At 40.3% G+C, this 21209-nt stretch overlaps 1 protein-coding gene across 1 annotated transcript; it reads left to right on the top strand.

The window, feature by feature from the left end:
• Positions 1-7693: 7693 nt before the first annotated feature.
• On the top strand, positions 7694-13164 carry rgs18 (regulator of G protein signaling 18). The gene is made up of 5 exons (XM_030774322.1): positions 7694-7815; positions 9999-10097; positions 10663-10724; positions 11524-11690; positions 12902-13164. The coding sequence occupies exons 1-5, from the start codon at positions 7694-7696 to the stop codon at positions 13151-13153; spliced, it is 702 nt and encodes a 233-aa protein (XP_030630182.1). The 3' UTR covers positions 13154-13164.
• The last annotated feature ends 8045 nt before the right edge of the window (positions 13165-21209 follow it).

The following is a 21209-nucleotide window of genomic DNA, read 5'->3' as shown; positions in this document are numbered from 1 at the left end:
ATTCCTCAAGCATGTATGAAATGTAAAGTATGTGCTCTCCAAAGGCACACAGACTTTGTGTAGAGTGCATCACTTTCTCAGAAACTCAATGCAAATCTATGCAAATCTGGTCTGAGACTGCTCAAATGAATGACGCCAAAGTCTCGCAGATGTTTGTGGGTTTGGAGTGGAGTGCTCTGGGAACACCTACTGTAGATATGATAGCATGGTCCTAGCATCATTAGCATCTCCCCCTCCCCCGCTTAAATCTGTGGGCGGACTTTTTTCACAATTTCAAGTACCATTACATAACCATTACATACAGTTTTTCTTTGGGGAGCAATTATGGATGGATGGAAAGCAATTGATTTTTGTGGATTTTTTAAGGTCTTGTATGGTAGATAGGTTTGTGTGCTCAAGGTGTTCCAGCTCCTCTCCTACAGCATCACAAAGTGAAAGAGGAAGTCAGGGACGGGCTCAGTGCCTCTTCCCTGCAGCGTGACTTGATAGCGTTTGATCTTAAAGCGAGTACAGGAGACTCAAAAACAAACAGCTGAAAAAGATGGGCGCCTCTCCCGGTCTCTCTTGGATGGTTTTGTGACAGATCACTCAGACGAAACTGGTCTCCACATCATCTCCCATGTCCATTTAGGAGTTATGTCATCGCCTTCACCTCCTGCGGCTCTTTCTGATGCACTGGAGCGGAGTGAAGATTCATTCCCTCTGACTGAACCACTCTGCCTCTCCCCCAAAAAGAACGAGTTGCTATATCTCGCTTTTCATAGTCGGCCTTGTCTAGTTTTGGGTGACATCTCTTGACAGATTGACATTGCTGCATGTGTCAAGGACTAGGAGAATACTTTGTGGAGGCAGTGAGTCACTGAACATGATTAGACATAAATACAAAGCTAAATTCGCAGAGTTAAAATGTTCTGTGTCCTTCATCATTCATCTTTCATCTCCTCTCATGCAACCAGCATGCCAAAACATGAAAGATATCATTTATCTTCTTGCATTCACTGGCATACCAAAACATGTGACACTATGATAAGTGGAAGGAAAGTTTACTGGAACAGATACATCAGCAACACGTCTACGTGCTGGATGTTCCCGACTCCCAGATTCCTAACACAGTTATGATTAGAGCCCCAAGTTACAGTAAAACCTTAATCTCTTATCTCTGCTGTGTGATCTCTGATCTCTAACACAAACAGAGATCAAACAAGTGGTAACGTATTTACAGGAACTACCGGGAGAATGTTTAATTGAGTTCACACACAAACTGTGTGAGTACATTCTTAATGTAGTTAAGGTGTAATCAGTGGAGGGAGATGGTCCATGACTTAATTAAAGTGTGTGTATATATATATTGATTTTCCCTTGAAGTGCCATGTTCCTCTCTGACTATCTGCCTTAAAGACATGAAGGAGCTCCAGGCCCTGGAATATGTGTAACGTATGTATGTCAACTTAAATGGAAAAAGCCAATCAAATTTTAATCTTGTTTTGTATTTTCAGCAGGGTGACAAGGCAGAAAGTATATCCAGTGAAGGGATTTGCTCAGAAGTGTTGTAATGTACCGAGAGAGAGAGAGAGAGACGCCATTTTGTGCAGATATTTAAGTTTTATGAATCAGTCTGGTTTGCATCACCACTCTCTCACAGGCATGTGTCCTCTACGGTGGAAGCAAGGTGAATAATAAGTAGAGATAAAGTACTTGGATGAAACGGAGGAAAGAGAAAGACAGTTTTTCATCACAATAAAGAATACGTAGTTGTCATATCTGCATTTGATTAACTCACTAAAATGAATTGGTCACTTCATGCTGCTGACACTGTTCAAATTCAGAAACAAACAAGAATAAATTCTAGTAAATGAGAGATGTTTTCCATATAGTTATTCACGGCCTGCCACAGCTGTTGTGTCATATTAAAACACAGTGTCTGGGTGCTTACTGATTTAAGTATATGTCAGAAATTACCCTTTTTCCTGGTGCATATATCCATTTTTATGTCAATTTCTTTGAAAGCCAGTTAAATTATTCACCAAAACACACCCCAAGAGTCTCCCTTTTCATCCATACAGTCAAATGTAAACTAATCTTATTATACTGTAACACTGGTCACTAATTACTCATGAGTGTAATTTCTTTTCTTATCATATAGTTTGACACCTTTTACCAGAAAATTCCACCACACAGATGTTAGGTTGTTTGGGATTACACATCAGGAAAGCAATGATAAGAATTTACAACACAAAGATTTAGAGAAATATTAAAAACATATTTCTCAAAAAAGCAAGTAGTCTGATGAGGATAAGGCAGTGTATCATGAAAAGCGTATATTCTGTGCTTAATGACAATTAACAGCAATCTCATTTTTCGTTAATGATATTACGCTTTAAAAGACAGCCAAACTATATGCGCAAAGTGGCAATCCATTTGAAAGAGAGCAAAAAAGGCGACACGTTGTCCTCTCCAAGTAGGGAGAAAACACCCATCGATCAAGGCGACTTGGCATGTAAATTCTGATTTGTATGGCCACTCTATTCTGGGCCATCTGGAAAGGCTGAATCCATCACTATTGACATTGTTGTTTGATTACTACGGAGGCTGTGAAACTTTCATTGAACTGTGATGGAGAAAACTGTCCCAGCCTCTTTAGAAGCACATCACTCAGAGTGTCGGACAACTCAGGCAGCGCTTAGCAACAAGACGGCCAGCACTCTGCCCTCTTTCCACAGCCACCTTAACTCAGAGCATCTCCAAAGGGCCTTGGCAGCCCTCCAGCTTATGTCTGACAGCGTCTTAGGTCCTAAGAACCTTTAGAGTTTAGGTTCACTTATCCAGCGCTCAGATCCTGTGAAAAATAGATGTCCTGCAGCCGGTTCGTAAGAATTAGACTGAGCACAGAGGAGCAAGGTATCCCACATCCCTCAGATGTGCCATCTTTGAGTTTTTATAGTCAAGCTGTGGCAGCAGAATGAGTCATAGCACAACGACACATCTCTCTCATCACCACTTCACAAATATGATCAGCTGACTACCTCTCCTCCCTGAACTGCCAATCAATAACATGGTCAGTATCAAACACAGTTACACAATCAGATAACCTTGTGCTCAACTAATATCCAGTAATCTTTTTTCCTTTTATTTATATTCAACAGTTAAAAATTTATTTGGAAATTAACATATAAAATTTTACATGGGCGTGCGCCTTCGTACCTGTCTGACTTAATTACACCCTATAACCCACCTCGCACCCTGCGCTCTCAAGATTCTGGACTATTAGTCATTCCAAGAGTTAAAAAGAAGTCCGCTGGCAACCAAGCCTTTTCCTACCGCTCTCCCTTCCTCTGGAATGGTTTACCTACAGAAGTTAGGGAGGCAAACTCTCTCCATACCTTTAAAACGAGACTAAAGACTTATCTATTTTCTCGAACTTATGGATAATATCATTTTGATTTGACTTTGTTATAGACATGTAAAGCCCTTTGAGACTATAAATAGTGATATTGGGCTCTAAATAAACTTATTATTATTTGTCAAGCGTGCAGTGGAGCTGGACCCAAATGCAAGACACGGTAGACGTGATAACAAAAAAGGAGGACTTTACTTATGAAAAAGTAGACAAATAAACAGGTGTTAACAGGAACCAAAACTGGAGCCAAACAGTGCAGCCAAACAGTGTCCTCAAACAAACACAAACAACAACAGACAAAGGACAGGTCAAACACAAGGGCTTAAATGCAAAAGGAGAACCAAACTGGGGGAACATGATTGGTAGAAATTAACAGGGGTGAAACGAGGTTAATAAATAGAATAAACAGAATCGGGTGAGGGGCGGAGACAGAAACGGAACAGGAGCACAAGACATTTCAAAACAAAAGTCCAAAACAAGGTGCAAGCTGTGACATTATTATTATTATTATTATTATTATTATTAAATTCACTGTAGATAGCAAGAGAGTTGTCAGAATGTTGTCTGAGGTACAGACCAAGCTGAGGATTGTTCTTCCCATTTAAGGTCTAAATTTGATTTACTGATTGAAGCATGTTTATATGTAAAAGAGCAACCAGATCATTAAGCAGGCGCTGTCGCACCAGTCACTGATTGTGTTGCTAGCTCTTATTATTCTTCTTACTGTTTTTACCAAAGACTTTGAAGACTACGAATCTGATCTCACTCAAACATCTGCCTGATTGACTCAAATCTGCATAGTATATTTTTAAAAGGAATCATTTGGTGTCAAAAGATGTTGTGTGAACTTTTTGACTGTTAAGACATTTAAAGTTTTGACACAAACTGGTTTATTGCATTACGTCAACAGAGGGCAGCAGCCTTGAGTTAAAACTGTTAACCAGATATCAGCATATTAAATCTACACAAAACATTAGGTCACAAATCGGTCAGTTAAAGCAGGGAGGAAGAAACAAAAAACTGATTAAGTTTTATGGTTTTAATTTGGGTGGCTACGCAACATGTCGTTTTAACAGAACATGGCATTTAAAAAAATCCAACAGTTAGATTATTAGTTGTGCTTTTTTTTAATTTTTAAACATATTTTGCTTTTTTCTTTTTTTTTTTTTTGCTTTTTTAATACATGTGGTCTCTTGCAATTTTCTATTAAAAGACAAACGTGCAAGCGGCAAGCAGAGCTCACACTTTCCTCTCTTCCACGTTTGTGGTAAGCCTCCAGTGAGGCCTGGTTTGTTGTTAAGGAAGTGATGTCACCTGCAGTTGGACACCTTTGCGTCGCCGTCACACAGAGGACATGTGCGTGTGTAACTGCCGTTGCTCTGAACTGGGAAATGTAAATGTTTTTAACGGAAGCCAGCCCCTTTCTGGTAAAAACTGCAAACAGTATAGGGACATTCCAGATCTGATATTAACACAGAAGGTGATTATTAAACAGATTGCAACAAAAACAAGTACAAACTCTCTGACAGTTTTAAAAAGAGAAGGGTTATGGTTCTGAATCTGGTACTTATATAAGCTTGTACTTTCTCTTTTATCTCTACAATGCATTAACCACAAGGATGCATTAAGACTGACGATTCTAGATCATGTTTCTTTTTTATTAACGAATTGGAAATTCTAAAACAAAGCTGAGGTCAGATGTCTAAATCAGGGAAACAAGGTCATTAAGCTCTTGTGACCACTGCAGTATAAACACTGTGACTGTAAATGTCACTAGGTCATCGCATGAATGTAAATTCAGTTACTTAATTACGTACTGATCACGAATACATTATTTAGTAGGTCAGGTCCTCGAAAAACCTCAGTGCAATATGCTTTTGTGGGGTGGCCCTCAAAATCATAGTTTCCGATGGTTTCCGACACTATAGTTGTGTTTGTGTCAAACTTACCTCAGAACTCCACATGTGTTTGGCGTGAGACACATATAGCCATGAATGATGGGGTTCCAGTTTGGCATCAGTTGGCATGCATAACTGGAGCTGGGAAAAGAGAATAGTTAATATAGTGAGTGATGAAAAAGAAAGGGGAGGAAGGGAGGAGGACAAGACCAGCGGGGGATCCAGTATGGAGCTATCAAATTAGGAGCTGGCTGGGCCTGTTCTCTCTCTGACATACCAGGGGGTCTCTCTGGTTCGTATGTCGGCCACTACACATTTCGGAGACGCATCATCAGTCTGTCGATGATGAGAGAACGCTGATTAATAAAGAAATGAGACTCATTGTGTTGAAAAAGGCAGAGTCACATGGCCCATCTATTGTTTCAAAAGTTTTATTCTCTTGACAAGGAGGTAGTGCCATTGTAAACGTGCAACAAGGTCATTTTGCATGTGGCATCTTATTGAGAACTTTTAGTGACAGGAATGCAAATGACTAGTATTGCTGTATGTCGGCATTTACAGGAGGAAGTAGAACTTCACACAAGCACATTTGACTCTCTGCAATATGTGACCATTTTATATTTAGCCTTTCACACAGACCTGGTCTACAGGGACCCCAGTAATATCAACGACTGCTTGGTAAAATCAATAATATCAACTCAGCTACAAAAGCTTTGATTCATATAACTGACAAGTCAGTCTGTCATGGGCTAGGGAGCATGAATGTTTAATGCTCTAATGGAAATGGAAACATTTTTCCAGCATTATCCACCAACATTGTATTCTCCTGTGTATTACACAGTGGTTATACGTCGAAAGTTTTTTTTGGCATCTATAACTTTATAAAGAAGCATGTTCACTTCCTCACAGAAGGCTCAAGTACAGACTCAATAGGCCAATAACAGCCAGTTTCAATCAAAGAAGATCATGAATCTGGAAACACCTTGTGTTTAGACCTAACTATGATAAGTCTAATACTATGGGGAAATTTAATCACGCTTTTCTGTTGTTTATCATCAAAGAACATGCCAGAACAGGCTAGAACGTGGTAAAAAACCTTCTGTTAATTACAGAGGGACAGAGCTGGTCGGGCGGCTGATGCTGTCTGTTAAAGATGATAAAGATATCATGGAGGGGGGGGCAGTAACTGAGGAGTCTCTCAAAAATAATTAGGAATCACATTGACACATTCTTTGATCCTGCCTGGTTTTGAAATGGATGAATAATTTAGACGCGGATGCTTTTACAGATGTGTGTTTTAATTTCTCACAGTTATAACTGAGCCAGAGCAGAGGGGTGATGCGTGTGTTTTACAGCGTTTTAATTAATTAAAAACCTTGTTTTGACAAACATGAAATAAAATCTTTCTGCAATCTGCTGTAAACTTTAGATTATCCAAATGCATGCAGGTAAAGAGCAAGGGTGCGAATCTATTAAATAATCCAACTGATTTGTCAAACCAAATATCAAGTAAAAAAAATGAGATACTCTTTTGCTATATTTTTGGTACAAAAATACATCAGTCTATACATGCCTACTCCTCTTCCCCCCTTTATTTTAGGTCTTGGCCAATTTTTCCATCTCCAAAAGGCTAGTGCTATTGCTGCCGTGGAAACGGTCACTATGGTTCCTCCCAGATGAATTTCACTGTTCACTATGTTTGATTTCCATCACTGACCGTGTGGTGTTCAGCATTAGTCATACCTTACAGACATTCATAACAGCACCAATTACACCTTCCTATTCTATGTGTACGCCCTCATCTGTTAAGTATTTGACTCAGTAATCTTTTGGGAAAGAGGTTTGTGAAGAGGTTCATTATCCTTACATTAAAGCGTCGACATAAACAGGATGGATTTGTTTGTTAGTTTTTTATACACACACACACACACACATATATATACATATACACGTATATATGTATGTATGTACATTAACTGCACTATCCACTTCATAACACCATTGACTTAACTGAGTGGTTGAGCTTTGTGTGTGTGTTTGTGCGTGCTCGAGTTGGCTCACAAACACATTTCAAGCATGTTTCAAAGCATCGTCTCACACAACCAGGGCTAGTGTTGTGAGGAATTGTGAGCTGTGTAATTTCGGTCAGTGTGAGATACTGCTCATTGGAGTTTCTTTAACACTCATGCTTTACGGTAAGCACAAAGTAGTCCCCTCGCCCTCACAGGAAACTATATATCAGGTATGGGAAATCACCCCCCCCCCCCCCAACACATTATAATATCATTAGGTCTTAATATATCACATTTAAAACATATTCTCTGACCTACCGTGTGTTTAGTTTGATTAGATGTTTAGTTTGGTCATAGTTTGTCAGACGAACTAAGGGGGAAGAGGAATGGAGATCTTTGTTTTTCTGTTTCCTCAATTTAACTTCTCAGCACCAAAGGAGGAAGCGTACATCAAAATGTTCGGTCAAGTAGACTGGCATGTCCCTGGCACAAAAGACAGCAACCAGAGGTAAGTTTTCATGCTTCTTGGGCTTAAATGGACATCATTTGGAGGATTTTAGTGCTGTGTAAATATATTTCAAGTGTGTTGGGCACTAGTTTGGTTAGTTTTAGTTTAAATTTAGCTCGGAATAGTAACTTCCCCTATCTGTATTCGTCAAGTGTGCAACAATCAGCACGAGCTGCACTTCTCTGTTTTTGCAAAATTTTGTTATTTACATTGTTCAGTAGTTAGTCAGCAACACTAAATATGACAATAATCTGTTTCATTTAAAGAAGGCAATTAGGTGTAAACTGCATCAAATCTTCACTTATGTTATTTCGCACATTTTTTTAATCTTTCATTTGCAAACCTTTCCAACCTGTGTCTATTTTTCTTTTCTCTACCCATGTAATTCTATGAATAATTAACACTCTCTTACTAGCCCACGAGTGGTTCAAGAACTGAGTAGGGGTAAAGTATTAAAATGACTACATTAAGGACATAGGAAATCCTATCTAGTGCCATAGAAAAATATGATATGATTATATCTGAATATTGCAAAATGAATAACAAAAAAAAAAAACCCTGAAGCTTCTCTGGAACCATATGAACCTCTGTCTCTACATGCATGTATGTATCAGTATCAGTAATGAGAGGGTTGTTTTTGAGAATTGAATCAGTCGCTATCTGAAGCTGTTCAGGCTGTTTGCTTTAACAGAGCCATTTAAATGCATTCACTCATGTTCGGACAGGGTAAGTATGCATTGTACCAAAAACGATAGCGTTACTTCCCTTTAGTAAGTTTCTCTTTGTTCAACGTAGTTAAAGTATATGTTTCCTAATCTGACTACTAGGTCTCTAAGCATCATTATCAGAATCATGTCTCACATCATATCTCCCTGTGTAACTGATCTTTACACAATATCGCACACATTCAACAGCTCAGTGACTTCCATCAGGCAACATTCCCATTTTTTTCTTTTCATAATCAGTATCTGTTAAAGCTGATATGCTTCAGAGTCAAGATCACCAGTTTACAAAGAAAGCAAAAATGAAGTTGTCAAGTCTTTGGCTAATTCTCTTTATCCAGCTCTGAGTTCTTTAACAGCAGCCTCCCGCGCTAAAAGAACTGAATGAAAATATTGAAATTTAATTAGTGCTTCCAGAGTTATTGAACATGCTAGTTAATGCAAATAGAGGAAAAGCAAAGTCAGTATTAAGCAGGTGCGTTACTGTGAGTCTTGGTGAGCCAAATTAGGCTATAAATTACTTTCATTGTCACAGTGGTTAAGAAACCTACTTCACTTTCTCAATTAGCCTCAGGCATGTGATCTCACTCAGACTGTCCTCATTGCAATTTGAGTCACAGTTCTGATGATGTCAGAACTTGACCTGGTGAATATTAAGCACACCCTCTCCATCACAACGTTTGGCTTGACTTGAGACCAGTATATGAAGACTTGAGAACTTCAGTGTGACTTATGAAAGCATGACCTGAGGCCATGTGTGATTAGTACCCTGTGAACATGGGAGAGTAGTCCGGGCTGGCTACTGTATGGCTGTAAGCTAGGTCAAAATGCTAAGGCTCTGTTCACTGACAGTGATCACCAGGGTATGTATCCAGGTTACAAACACAAAAAAAGCCAAATGCAACACTCAAGTGATTGAACACCAACATATGGCTTACAGCAGACATTTAACAGTCAGATAAATTCATTCTGTGACTTTAATGATGGAATATTTGTGTTAGTAGCAGTGATCCTTAACATGTTCCACCAGTCCAAGCTAACTACTACTGCTACTATTAATACTGTTCTTAGCACAAAGGGTACGAAACACTGAAGTTTTATAACCTGTCACAACTGTTTTAACATAATTGTTAGGTACACAAGCAAGTTACGACGTACCCGACTAGGTTAAAAAATAAGTACTGTTACTAAGAATTGGCCATTTCTTTTGTTTTGTGCACTTTTGTTGGCTTGCTGTAGATCTCAGTCCTGCCTTGTTTGTTTGCTCGCAACAAGGTTTAGATCTTAGGTTGAGGGCTCCAGGTTTAGGATGAAATCATCATGACAGTTATAGTTTGATTTGACAAGTAAAGAGTTCTTACTGAGAAATACTGGTACCCTATTAACCCATTATACACATCCAAGAACCTGCCTGTATGTGTTTGACATGTTTCTTTTGTTTGTATCTTTGTTTCCCTCTAGAAATAAAGATAAAAAGAGCAGATTAAGTCTTCTCCTGACAAAGTCTGAATCCCATGAAAACGTCAGTCCAGAAAAGAAGCCTCAACCCAAAATCAACAAGTAAGAACTGAAACCAGTCACACTTCCCTATGCTGCAACACTGTTGACAAAATTAAGTCAGACACCCTAAGGGTGTTCCCTCTGAAAGGAACGAAGACCACCCTCAGATGAAAATTATGTTTTTCAGCTGAGATTAGATTTATGTCCAGGGTTTATGCATAATCAGTACCGGTGAAACTGGCATTTTTATGCCCAACAGCTTTATGCCGTGTGTACGTAGCTTTTACCCAGAGTAGTACCATTCTGGGGTCCCCCTGTCTTCATCAAGATATCTTCATTAACTGTCAAAAGGGAGCACTGTGATTCACTCAAGGTTTGTGATTAAATCCACTGCATTAATTCCTACAAGAACGCACACTGAGCAACCTCAAGCACAATGTCAACATCAGGCAGGCGTCATCTCATTTCAGGCCTTACGACTATGGTCGAATGTCATTCGTCTCAAAGGATTCAAAGACGATAACTTTTCAGTATTCATAAACTTCACCGACTGTATTGTTTTATGAAATTTCAGGCTGGAAAGATTGAAAATAAAAATATCTGCCCCATCTCTGTGACTTTGCAGTGTCAAACCAGATGTCGCTTTGAAGTGGAGTGATTCATTTGAAGAACTGCTGAGCGATCCAGGTAAAATGTCCTCTATGACTCTAACTCATCAGAAACAATTCTGTCACAGAACTGTTGTCTCAGTAATAAGCAGCATTGATTGTTCACAGACTTTTTTTTCCCCCAATTCCATTGTTATTGTGCAGTAGTGGGAGTCAGTCATGTAGTAGGAACGTTGGCTTCAAACAAGGAAGCTGTATTGTAGGAACGTGGTCGTACACACACACTCTCTCTCTCTCTCTCTCTCTCTCTCTCTCTCTCCTCTCACATACATACACTTACATTTACAGGAGACCCTACATTGACTTTCTATTGCTTCACTGTAATTAAACAGCTTTTGTTTTTGAAAATAAGGTGCCCACCCTTTTTTACAAGATGCTTCAAATATTGACAACCAACAAAATGTCCTCAGTTACAAGCTTTCACACTTTACAAGCACAGAGCAAGAAAGAAATATAACCTGCAGGCGTTATATCATATAAATTTAACAAATCAGAGTAAGAAATATAACACACAGTTTTTCAACAGTCTGATACATTCTGTACTGCTCACATTTACAGAAGAATGAAAACAATGCTTAGTACAGTATTCTCACTCTTTAACTGTCCTGATTTAATCACAGCAAACTCCCCTTCAGACTTTGAGCATCACATGCTTACTTTTCCATAAAAAATAAATAAATAAACAGAGGGAAAGAGAGAGTAAATTTTGTCTACGCCGCTTTATTTCTTGCATTGGTGATGTGTGGTCTGCACCTGCATCAGGTTTAACAGGCAGTGCTGAAGGCATAAATGTCATATTATATCACTGTGTGGTTTAGATGGCATTGAGATCTTTACTCAGTTTCTGCGGACCGAGTTCAGTGAGGAGAACATCGAGTTCTGGTTGGCCTGTGAGGACTACAAGACGATTGAGTCTGCAACCAAGCTGCAGTCCAGAGCCAAACAGATGTATGCTGTCTTCATTGAATGTGAAGCACCCAAAGAGGTATGTAAGCAGAGAGTACCGTCAAATCAAATTCACAAATCCACTAAATTCAGCTAACTCTTCCTCATAGAAAAGACTCATTTGGTGTCTACTGCTGGGCCCAAATTGCCTGTGCTGAGTTTAGAGAATTCAGTGAGAGACTTGTGATTTTGAACACTGGGGAATAAGTTGCATTTCGAATCTGTTTAGAGGAGGTCCGAAAGCAGCAGGTTTGTTGTGCAGTTATAAATAACAATCAGCGTGAGGTGAGGATTGCAGGGTGTGTGAGCTGAAGGTCTCTCTGCTAGCTTCAGTGACATATGCTGCTGTACTCAGCTGAAGCTAGGCCGCAGACCCAAGGCAACATGACCGTTTGAGAGATGTGTGGTTTTCCTGCCTGTATATCACGTCTGGCTTCGCGAAGCCTCAATCCTGCACCCACACGCATGCTTTAAGCCTCACTTATCAGCACCAGTAACTGACATCTGTGGAAGAGCAGACTATGCACACAGCAAAAGAAAAAACAGTCATATTCTAGACCCTGGCTTCCACCTGAGAAACACTGAGTGTTTAAAAATACCGTAGGAACGCTACATAAGAACTGGGAAATCGCGGACTGACGACTAACGGTAACCCTGTAACTGTTAGAATGAGGGTGAGGAGATGGAGTGATAGTGCAGTGGATGTGTAAACGGAAAAAAAAGGCATGGTTGTCTCAATGAGAGCTCACGAGGTAACGGAGTAGTAATGCAAAGGTACATTTTGGGGAAGAGAATTACATATATTACATATATCATATTATTACGGCAGTATTTTGAAAGGTGGCACTGACTGGTCGTTCCAGCAGCTTAGGCCAGTTATCACAGTTGTTACCACAGTTGACAAAAGACAGCATACAAACCTCAGTTGGTTAATAAATGAGGTAATCAAAGAAAACACATAAAATGGCATGTATTAGTCATGGGTTAGTCATAGCCTCAAAACTGCAATTATTTACAACAGTGATTGTTTCTGTTTCAGTCTTCTTGTTTAGATGGACAATGGAGGAAGGACGGTTTAAGAAACTGATTGTACACAGAGAGAAACTGAATTTGGACAGCTTTATGTTTAACATGTATAGTATCTATTTATTGTATCCCCTCTACAATGTGAGTTTCGTTGACGAACTAAAAAGGGCGTATGTTTGTGCACATAAATACAACTCTGTTTTGCTTTTTAAACCCGTCTTTCAGATAAACATAGACCATTCCACTAAGATGACTATTCAGAAGAACATTCTTCAGCCAACCCCGTCTAGCTTTGACGCAGCACAAAGCAAAATCTACACCTTGATGAAGAAAGACTGCTACCCACGCTTCCTCAATTCAGACATCTACCTGAGCCTCATCAAGAGGAAAGGCCCAGCGGTAATGACCAGACGACGGTCCCGCTCCTTCGTGTTCAGTGAAAGAGGAGAGACCACAGGCTCCGCCTCCTGGTTATAGTCACGTTTGGCATCTGGGGGTTGTTCGTCCTTGGTTTTGCAATGATGAAAACTGTCTTTGAAGCTATTTATTAACCTTTGTATTATTAGGATGCAGACAGCAAATATGCATTGTTTTAATACTAATATCTTGAATTGAGAATTATTTTAAACATTTGTGCCTCAGCTTAAGAGAAATGTCATGCAAAGCTATTTTGACTACATTTAAAAAAAAAAAATCCCAGATTTGTAAATTGTGTATCATAATATTGTTATGTGTGTTTATTAAATAAAAATTCATTGTGATTTGAAAAAAAGAAAAAAGAATTTGTTGTACTCTGCTCTTTACATGGATTGATGGAAACAAACTTTGCCAAAATTTGGTGAATTTATAAATGTCAACATGATGGCCCTCAACACCAGAAGTGATCTGAATTTCTTTAAAGCTTTTTTTTAGGGCATGTGGGATAAGCCAAACATAAGGAAACAGCGTGCAAATTAGTCCATTAACAAGTCAACTTAATTGCAGGGTTCTTGTGCAAAAGATACGAGGCATTTATGCATTTCCACAAAACAAATAAACAAACAAATACGTTCAAGTTCAAGTTTATTTAAAGCCCAATATCACTGTTTACAGTCTCAAAGGGCTTTACATGCCCACAGGATTACAACAACCAGAGCAGGGTGGCACCCCCTGACTTAATCCTCATAGCGGGCAAGAAAAAATTCTTCAAAAAACCCAGATGCTACGGAAAAATAGGAGAAATCTTAAGAAGGACCACAGAGAGAGGAGACCCCTTCTAGGCCAGCCAGGTGTGCAATAGGTGCCAACCCAGTGGACAAATTACAAACGACACAGCGATAATGAAAATGAAAACACAACAAGTAGACAATATAAAGAATGACAAAACAGCAGGGGGCTCAGTTTGGGTGGACGACACAGCAGCGCAGGAAGCCACGAAGCCGCAGCAGCCATCAGGACGACGATAAAGGGAGAGATGACAGGGAGGGAGGGAGGAAGGGGGGGGCACACCTAAGAAGAAAGTAGCCACATTCAAACCAGACACTCATGCTCAAACAGGTGAGACACAGCCATGCAGAAGATGAGGGAGGGGAGGAGAGCATTATTGGAGTATCAGCACTTAACAAATGAAATAAGGAAAATAATTGTTTAGAAGCATGAATGTTGCGAGACTAGGGGCTGTGGAGAGCGCAGGAGGAGCAGGGCCACGTGGGGGGAGCAGGGCCAGGGACAGCAGGGCACAAAGTCAGTCGGCCGACCTAGGGAAGGCGCCATATGCAGGCAGTAGGCGCAGACATCGACCACTCACAAAAAGAGAAGAGAGCTGACAAGGTTAAGATAAAAGCAAAGGAGAGGGAGGAGAGAGAGAAGATGAGAGGTATCTAAGCCGGCAGCTACTAAGCTAAACTATGCCAGGAGAGACTACAGCAGAGACTGAGCCTCACTGGATGGTCAGTTCAAAATTATGCTATCAATACGATACAGAGAATAAATGAGTCTTAAGTTTGGTTTTAAAGGTAACAAGAGAGTTTGCCTCTTTGATTTCTTTAGGTAGGCTGTTCCAGAGAAAGGGTGCACGGTAGGCAAAGGCACAATGGCAAGTGGACATCTTTTTAACTTTTGGAACAACTAATAATTTAGCATCCTGAGAGTGCAGGGTGCGGGGGGGGGGGGGGGGGGGGGGGGATGAGGGTCATAGGGTGTAATTAATTCGGATAGCTAGGCCGGTGCAAGCCCATGGAGAATTTTAAATGTTAATAGGAGGACTTTAAAATCAGCCCTCTTGTGAATTGGGTGCCAGTGAAGGGAGGCCGGGACAGGAGTGATATGGTCCAACTTCTTAGTTCGGGTCAGGGTTCTGGCAGCAGCATTCTGGACAAGCTGAAGACTTCTGGTACTAGAGGCAGGCAGACCACAGTACAGAACATTGCAGTGGTCAAGGCAAGACATGACAAAGGCATAAACAATGGTTTCTGCATCAGCCAAACATAGTAGGGGCCTAATTTTGGCAATATTGCGGAGATGATAAAAGGCTGTTTTGGTAGTGTTCTTGATATGAGTGACAAGCGAGAGACTACAGTCAAAAATCACACCAAGGTTTTTAGCCCTTGGAATTTTGCGAGAGAATGCAGTTGTCAAAATTTAATGTAAGATTATTAAAAAGATGCTTATGCGCAGGGGGACCAATGACTAGCATTTCCGTCTTGCCTGCGTTTAGCATCAGGAAGTTTGAAGACATCCAACTTTTAATGGCACAGAGACACGCCTCAAGGTTAGCCAATTCAGAGCGGTCGCTGTGCTTGATTGGTAAGTAGATCTGAGTATCATCAGCATAACAGTGGAAGCTAATGTTATAGCTGCAAATAATGTCTCCAAGAGGGAGCATGTAAATAGAGAATAGGAGAGGGCCAAGGACCGAACCCTGAGGGACACCACAGTTAAGCTGTCCGTACTCAGATGTCACATTATTGTAGTGGACACACTGCTTTCTCTCTAAGAGATAAGACTTGAACCAGGAGAGCACCAGGCCACGGATGCCAATTTGATTTTCCAGGCGCTTTAACAGTATGGTGTGATCAACTGTGTTGAATGCTGCACTCAGATCGAGAAGGATAAGCAATGAGGTATTACCAGCATCCATGGCTAGTAATAAATCATTGGTCACTCTAGTTAGTGCAGTTTCAGTGGAATGAAAACACCTAAAGCCTGACTGAAAAACTTAAAACAGGCTGTTGTAGGACATACGAGCGATGAGTTGAGCAGCTACAATTTTTTCGAGTATTTTAGAAAGAAACGGGAGATTAGAGATTAGGCCTATAATTATTCAAGCTTTCTGGGTCGAAGGTCTTTTAAGTAAGTTCAAGTTCAAGTTCAAGTTTATTTAGAGTCCAATATCACTATTTACAGTCTCAAAGGGCTTTACAGGCCACAACAGTCAAATTAAAATAGGACAGCACCCCCTGACTTAATCCTCATGGTGGGCAAGAAAAAACTCCCCAAAAACCCAAAAGGGAAATGGGAAAATGGGAGAAATCTTGAGAGGGACCACAGAGAGAGGAGACCCCTCCTTGGCCAGACAGGTGTGCTATAGGTGCCGACCATGTGGGCAGTTACAGTTGAAAGTAAATTAGAGCAAGTAGGGGGCTAATCACGGCTGTTTTAAAAGCAGAGGGTAGAACGCCCGACTTAATTGACAGATTTAAAAGGTTGAGGATTGTAGGGCCGAGGATCGAGAAAAGTTCTATGCAAAATTTAGGAGGTAGGGGATCGAGCAGGGAAGAGGCTGGTTTAGCGGAGTGTACCAGTTTGGAGAGCGCGTCTGATTAGGCGCTGGGGCAGCGATGGAGAGTATACCGGCGCATTGATTTTGTAGACTACTTTGAGTATCACAACGGATTAAGTCTATTTTTGCGAGAAAAATTTGACAAAATCGCATGTTGTAATAGAGCTGGATTGAGGGGGATGATTCTGGGTCAATTGTGATAATGTATCAAATAGGAATCTCGGGCTGTTTTTGTTGAGATTAATTATTTTTGAATAATAGGCGGATTTGGCCGTGGAGAGGGCGCATTTATACGCTTTCAAGCTATCATGCCAGGCGAGGCGGAAGACCTCCAGTTTAGTGGCGCGCCAGTTTCGTTCTAATCTTCTGCACGCATGCTTCAGCACACGTGTCGTTATTAAACCATGGTGTTATATATTTACGCCTGTTTTTTTAGCGTTAATGGTGCTACCATATCTAATGCATTACGGAGGGTACAGTTTATACTGTCTGTCAGATCGCTCAAAGACCCTTGTTGATCATCGAGGGAGGTGAGGGCAGCGGGAAGCAAGTTAGGGAGCGCTAAATAAACAGATAGAAAAAGAAGTAGCCTATACTAAGGAATATTTTGGGCCCATTTTAATACTCCTCTATTCCATCAAAAGCATGTTTTAAGTTACCCTCGGGTGCTGAGCAACATGTGTGTATCCATGTATATCAGTCCATCATACTAGTTTGAACACGAGTGAATTAATTACCAAGTGCACTTATTTACAATTCTCATTTATCCGTTTATGTATTTGCAGGTTAGTTTGAGATGAATTTACTCCGCGTATGTGCTCTTGTGTATGTCACCTTTTGTAGATGCTACGCAAAGCAGGCCAAAAGTAGCTTTTGTGGCAGCAATCAGGCTGATCTCCTGTCTTTTATCATAGCGAGAACATACCGAGAGAGTTTCATAGTGAACATCAATTATGTATGCTCATTGAAGCCTCTGGAATACATGATGTCCAACTTTCGCTCATTTGAAACGGAGCGGAGCCAGGGATAGAATAACAAAGGTGGAATTAGTCTACATTTGGGCGATAAATCTATCATGGGCATATATTATTTCCACCCCAAAAGGAATTAAAGTGCAGCAGAAATCCATTTTTTATAAGCGAATCAGAGTCCTTGGCGAGGTGTTGGGTTGGGTGAATAACAAACGGTGAGTGTAAAATCACTTTACAGGGATCGTTTTTTTCCCCCAGCACAAGTCATATGTATCCGAATGTGCTCATCAGAATGGATGTTCCCCTTAAAATCTCATCTTGTATAAACGGGAAATCTCTGAGCCATAAAAGCAAGGATGCACAATTGTGCCATCTGCTACTACCCGAGATTATTAATGAGCTTAATCTTAGAACTCGGCACATAGAGTTTCAAGATTTATGATATGTGATGAATGAAAAGGATTTCTGATCTATCTGATAACTTATATCTGCATGATAACTGCAACGAAGATGTTTGTGTTTCTCTGCTGATATCAAAATCAAAAGAACTGCAATTTTGAATTCAACCAAATTAAATGAATGATTACTATGCAGTAGATGAAGTCTATTCCTCTAATCCTAATCTCATTAGGCTATATGATGAACCAATCAGTGTTGTTCTCATGGCCAATGAATGGCGTTGGCGTGCAAAAGAATTCCGGGTGTACGGGCACAATCTATCACAGAAATTACCAAGAACTAACAACCGGTAACCAAAGCCATGAACCAGTTTTAAAAAGATCAACTGTTCTCGTTATCATTTATTTATTTATTTTCGCATTCCTGTGAACAGTTTGGTACAGTCTCCATAAGTACCCCGGTAAACTTTATTTGACAAAGACATCTGATGGCATAATGAAACGGTTGAAATCCAAGTAGGCTACCCTATGACTGTCGCATAGTGGAGTGTTTGGGAACCTTTGGGAACAACTGTTGGTCTCTTTGAAGTCTTGCGGTAACAGGACTTCTCAAATCACGACGTCGTCTAAGCGTTAAAAATTTGAGGTATATTCTCCTGAAACGGGTTGTTCTTATCATCGTTTGAGGCAAACCATTTGCTTCTTTGGAATATCAGCCCGCCACACTTGTGTGATCTTGCCTGCTGCACGGAAATTTTGTATTTCAGATTATCCGAAAATGACATTCAAACGCAAGAGATACGCTAGTAGAAACACTTAGCCTTTGGCTAAACACCAAAATACACATTACAGGGGAAAAGGCGTTGTGAGAGTCCCTACTCCTGTGTTTCTAAGACCACACCAGGCCTGGTCTGGGAGATTAGGTGGAGAGGTGCTGAGCGTTAGTCAAACACTTGGTTTGCCTATCCCGAATGAAATATTCATGTGTAGTTTGCCGGTGCGCGAGTGTTGTGAGTGTGGTTTAGGTGGCACACTCGCTTTGCATGTTTATTAGCAAAGTCAAGAGCCGGGATGAGGGAAGACCACTCGAGGCGACACAGCTCCACCTAGTGGCCAGCTAAAGTTGAGCACACAGACATACAAAGGCGGAGCTATAGGCATAAGACTCTACTGAAAAGGGCAGATGGCGCATGGTGGCGCAGTGGGTAGCACTGTCGTCTCACATAGTTTCCCCCCACAATCCAAAAACATTTAAGTCCGGCAAACTGGAGACACAAATTGCCCCAGATGTGAATGCGTTTGTCTGTGTGTCTGCCCTGCAATGGACTGGCGACCTCCCCAGAGTGTTTCCCCTCGTCTCACCCAATGGGATAGGCTCCAGCATCCCTCGCTACCCTAATCAGGATAGGCGGCTTTGAAAAGGAATGAATGAATAAATGAATGAATGAAAAGGGCATTCAACCGATCGTAACATGATCTGATACTATTTGAACGTATCATTTTATTTTGTGCAACCCCTGAATAACAAATCTCAAACTTGCTGCTGCTTTTTCGTCTTCTACGCCAGTGGTTTACAGTCTGTATATATATATATATATATATATATATATATATATATATATACTGTACTACTTCGCAGCGCGTTTCCACTGCTCATCTCTTCATCAGGCCTTTGATGAACTCAGCTGTGATAATGAAGCACTAAAACAAAGGTGTGTAACTTAACCTTGAACTCTGTAACAAACAAATCACCACATAAAGGGGGGTGGGGGGCGTCGTCAAAAAAGAAGTCGTCTAATTGAGAGGACTCCGCAAACATCTGCTGGGCATGTACACATAATTGTGGTAGCAGTCTTGTGGGCCAAAATCCGCAATGAAGCGCTAAGTCTGCCTGGGCTTTCTATTGGGAGATGCGAACTTGGATGGGCACCGATTTGCGCACCCGCCAGCTCTTTTGGAAATCAAATTCTCTCTTGTGTTCGCTTGTGTTCGTTCTTATGCATGCAAATTAGAATCGCCTTGTATTTTCCATTGCCTGTACAGATTTACATGGCCAGGAACTCTGTTGAGATAAGGTTAATCAAAGAGGACCTTGCCTAGTGGGGATTGTTTTTCAAAATGAGCTTTTCTGTAGTTGTTTTTTTAGGGATTTTTGGAAATTCTTAAAAGTTTTCATACTGTGAAATTAAGCCTCCTTTCTTATTATATTCACTTGTTTGTTTCCTTGACCTCTGCCAGTGGCCACCCACAATCATGACCAAAGCCTGTGTCAAGTTTTCACAAGAGAGTTATCTACATCTCAAGCCGTCATCTCACAATGAACTAGATTTTGACAGCGTTTGTAATTCAGGTAGCCTACTACAGACTACATCCCTCCGTGCGTCCTTGGTACTTTACTGAGTTTCAGTACACAGCACAGTTGTTGTTAGACAGATTGTTGTCAGTGAAGTCTCACATCCCTGTCATTTCATCTGACAGCAGTGACATCTGAGACCAATTTTTCAGTGATTTTCTTTTCTCTTTTTTGTCATTTTTAAATTTTTAATGTGCTGTGTATGAACTAGTCATTCATTCTCAATTGTGTTGGCTTGAAACCAGTTCTTGAAAAGTGCCCTTTGAGCAGTCTCTCACCTGGCTTAATTACAATCTAACACACCGTAACAGCTGAAGAAGACAGTTAAGCATGTTTAAGAAACAGAAAACAATTAAGTTGGTCTCATCAATCTGATTCTGATATGATTAAAACTGTGAAAAAATGAAGAAGAAGAAGAAGAAGAGGAAGATGTGCTTTGAAAGTCACCATGTGAAATCCATGTATAACAACGTTCTAAAAACATTTCATTCTTCAAAAATCCATAATAACAAAATCATGATGGATTTTCTCTCAGTCAGTCATAAATTCTAGACTCATTTGATCGTTTCAGAGCTGAAGAAAAATTGACAGTAAAATGTGATGGAACTAGCCTGCTTTTTCTTCCAAGCATATAAATGGGACGGATGTTTAACTGCAGGCAAATTCCAGGAGACAGGGGTTGGTCTGGCCATGCCATATTTGTTTATGGTCAGTTTTCCATTGCTTGATTTCAAAATTACTCTGTCATTTAAATACAACTTCATAATGTGCCAAGAAAAGCCTGTCACTCAAACAGGCCTATGTCACTCAAGGAAGCCAACAAAATACTTTTCTTTGTTTTTGGTTTGTCTTGTTTTTATTTTGCAAAATATTTGCCTTTAGATGACATGATACACTGATACAAAACAACTACATGAGCTACACAGCTGTCATTTTATGGAATTTGTCTGAAAATTATGTCTGAAAGTGTCCATTAGGTGTTTCACATTGATGACTTGGCCATTCGTTTTTTGTAAAGTAGTACTATGCGCAAATTTTGTACCGCTTAAAT

This window comes from Chanos chanos, chromosome 5 (assembly GCF_902362185.1).
Source record: "Chanos chanos chromosome 5, fChaCha1.1, whole genome shotgun sequence".
Lineage (NCBI taxonomy): Eukaryota > Metazoa > Chordata > Actinopteri > Gonorynchiformes > Chanidae > Chanos > Chanos chanos.
Note: the sequence above shows the minus strand (reverse complement) of the source record. Positions and strands in the feature narration are given on the sequence as shown.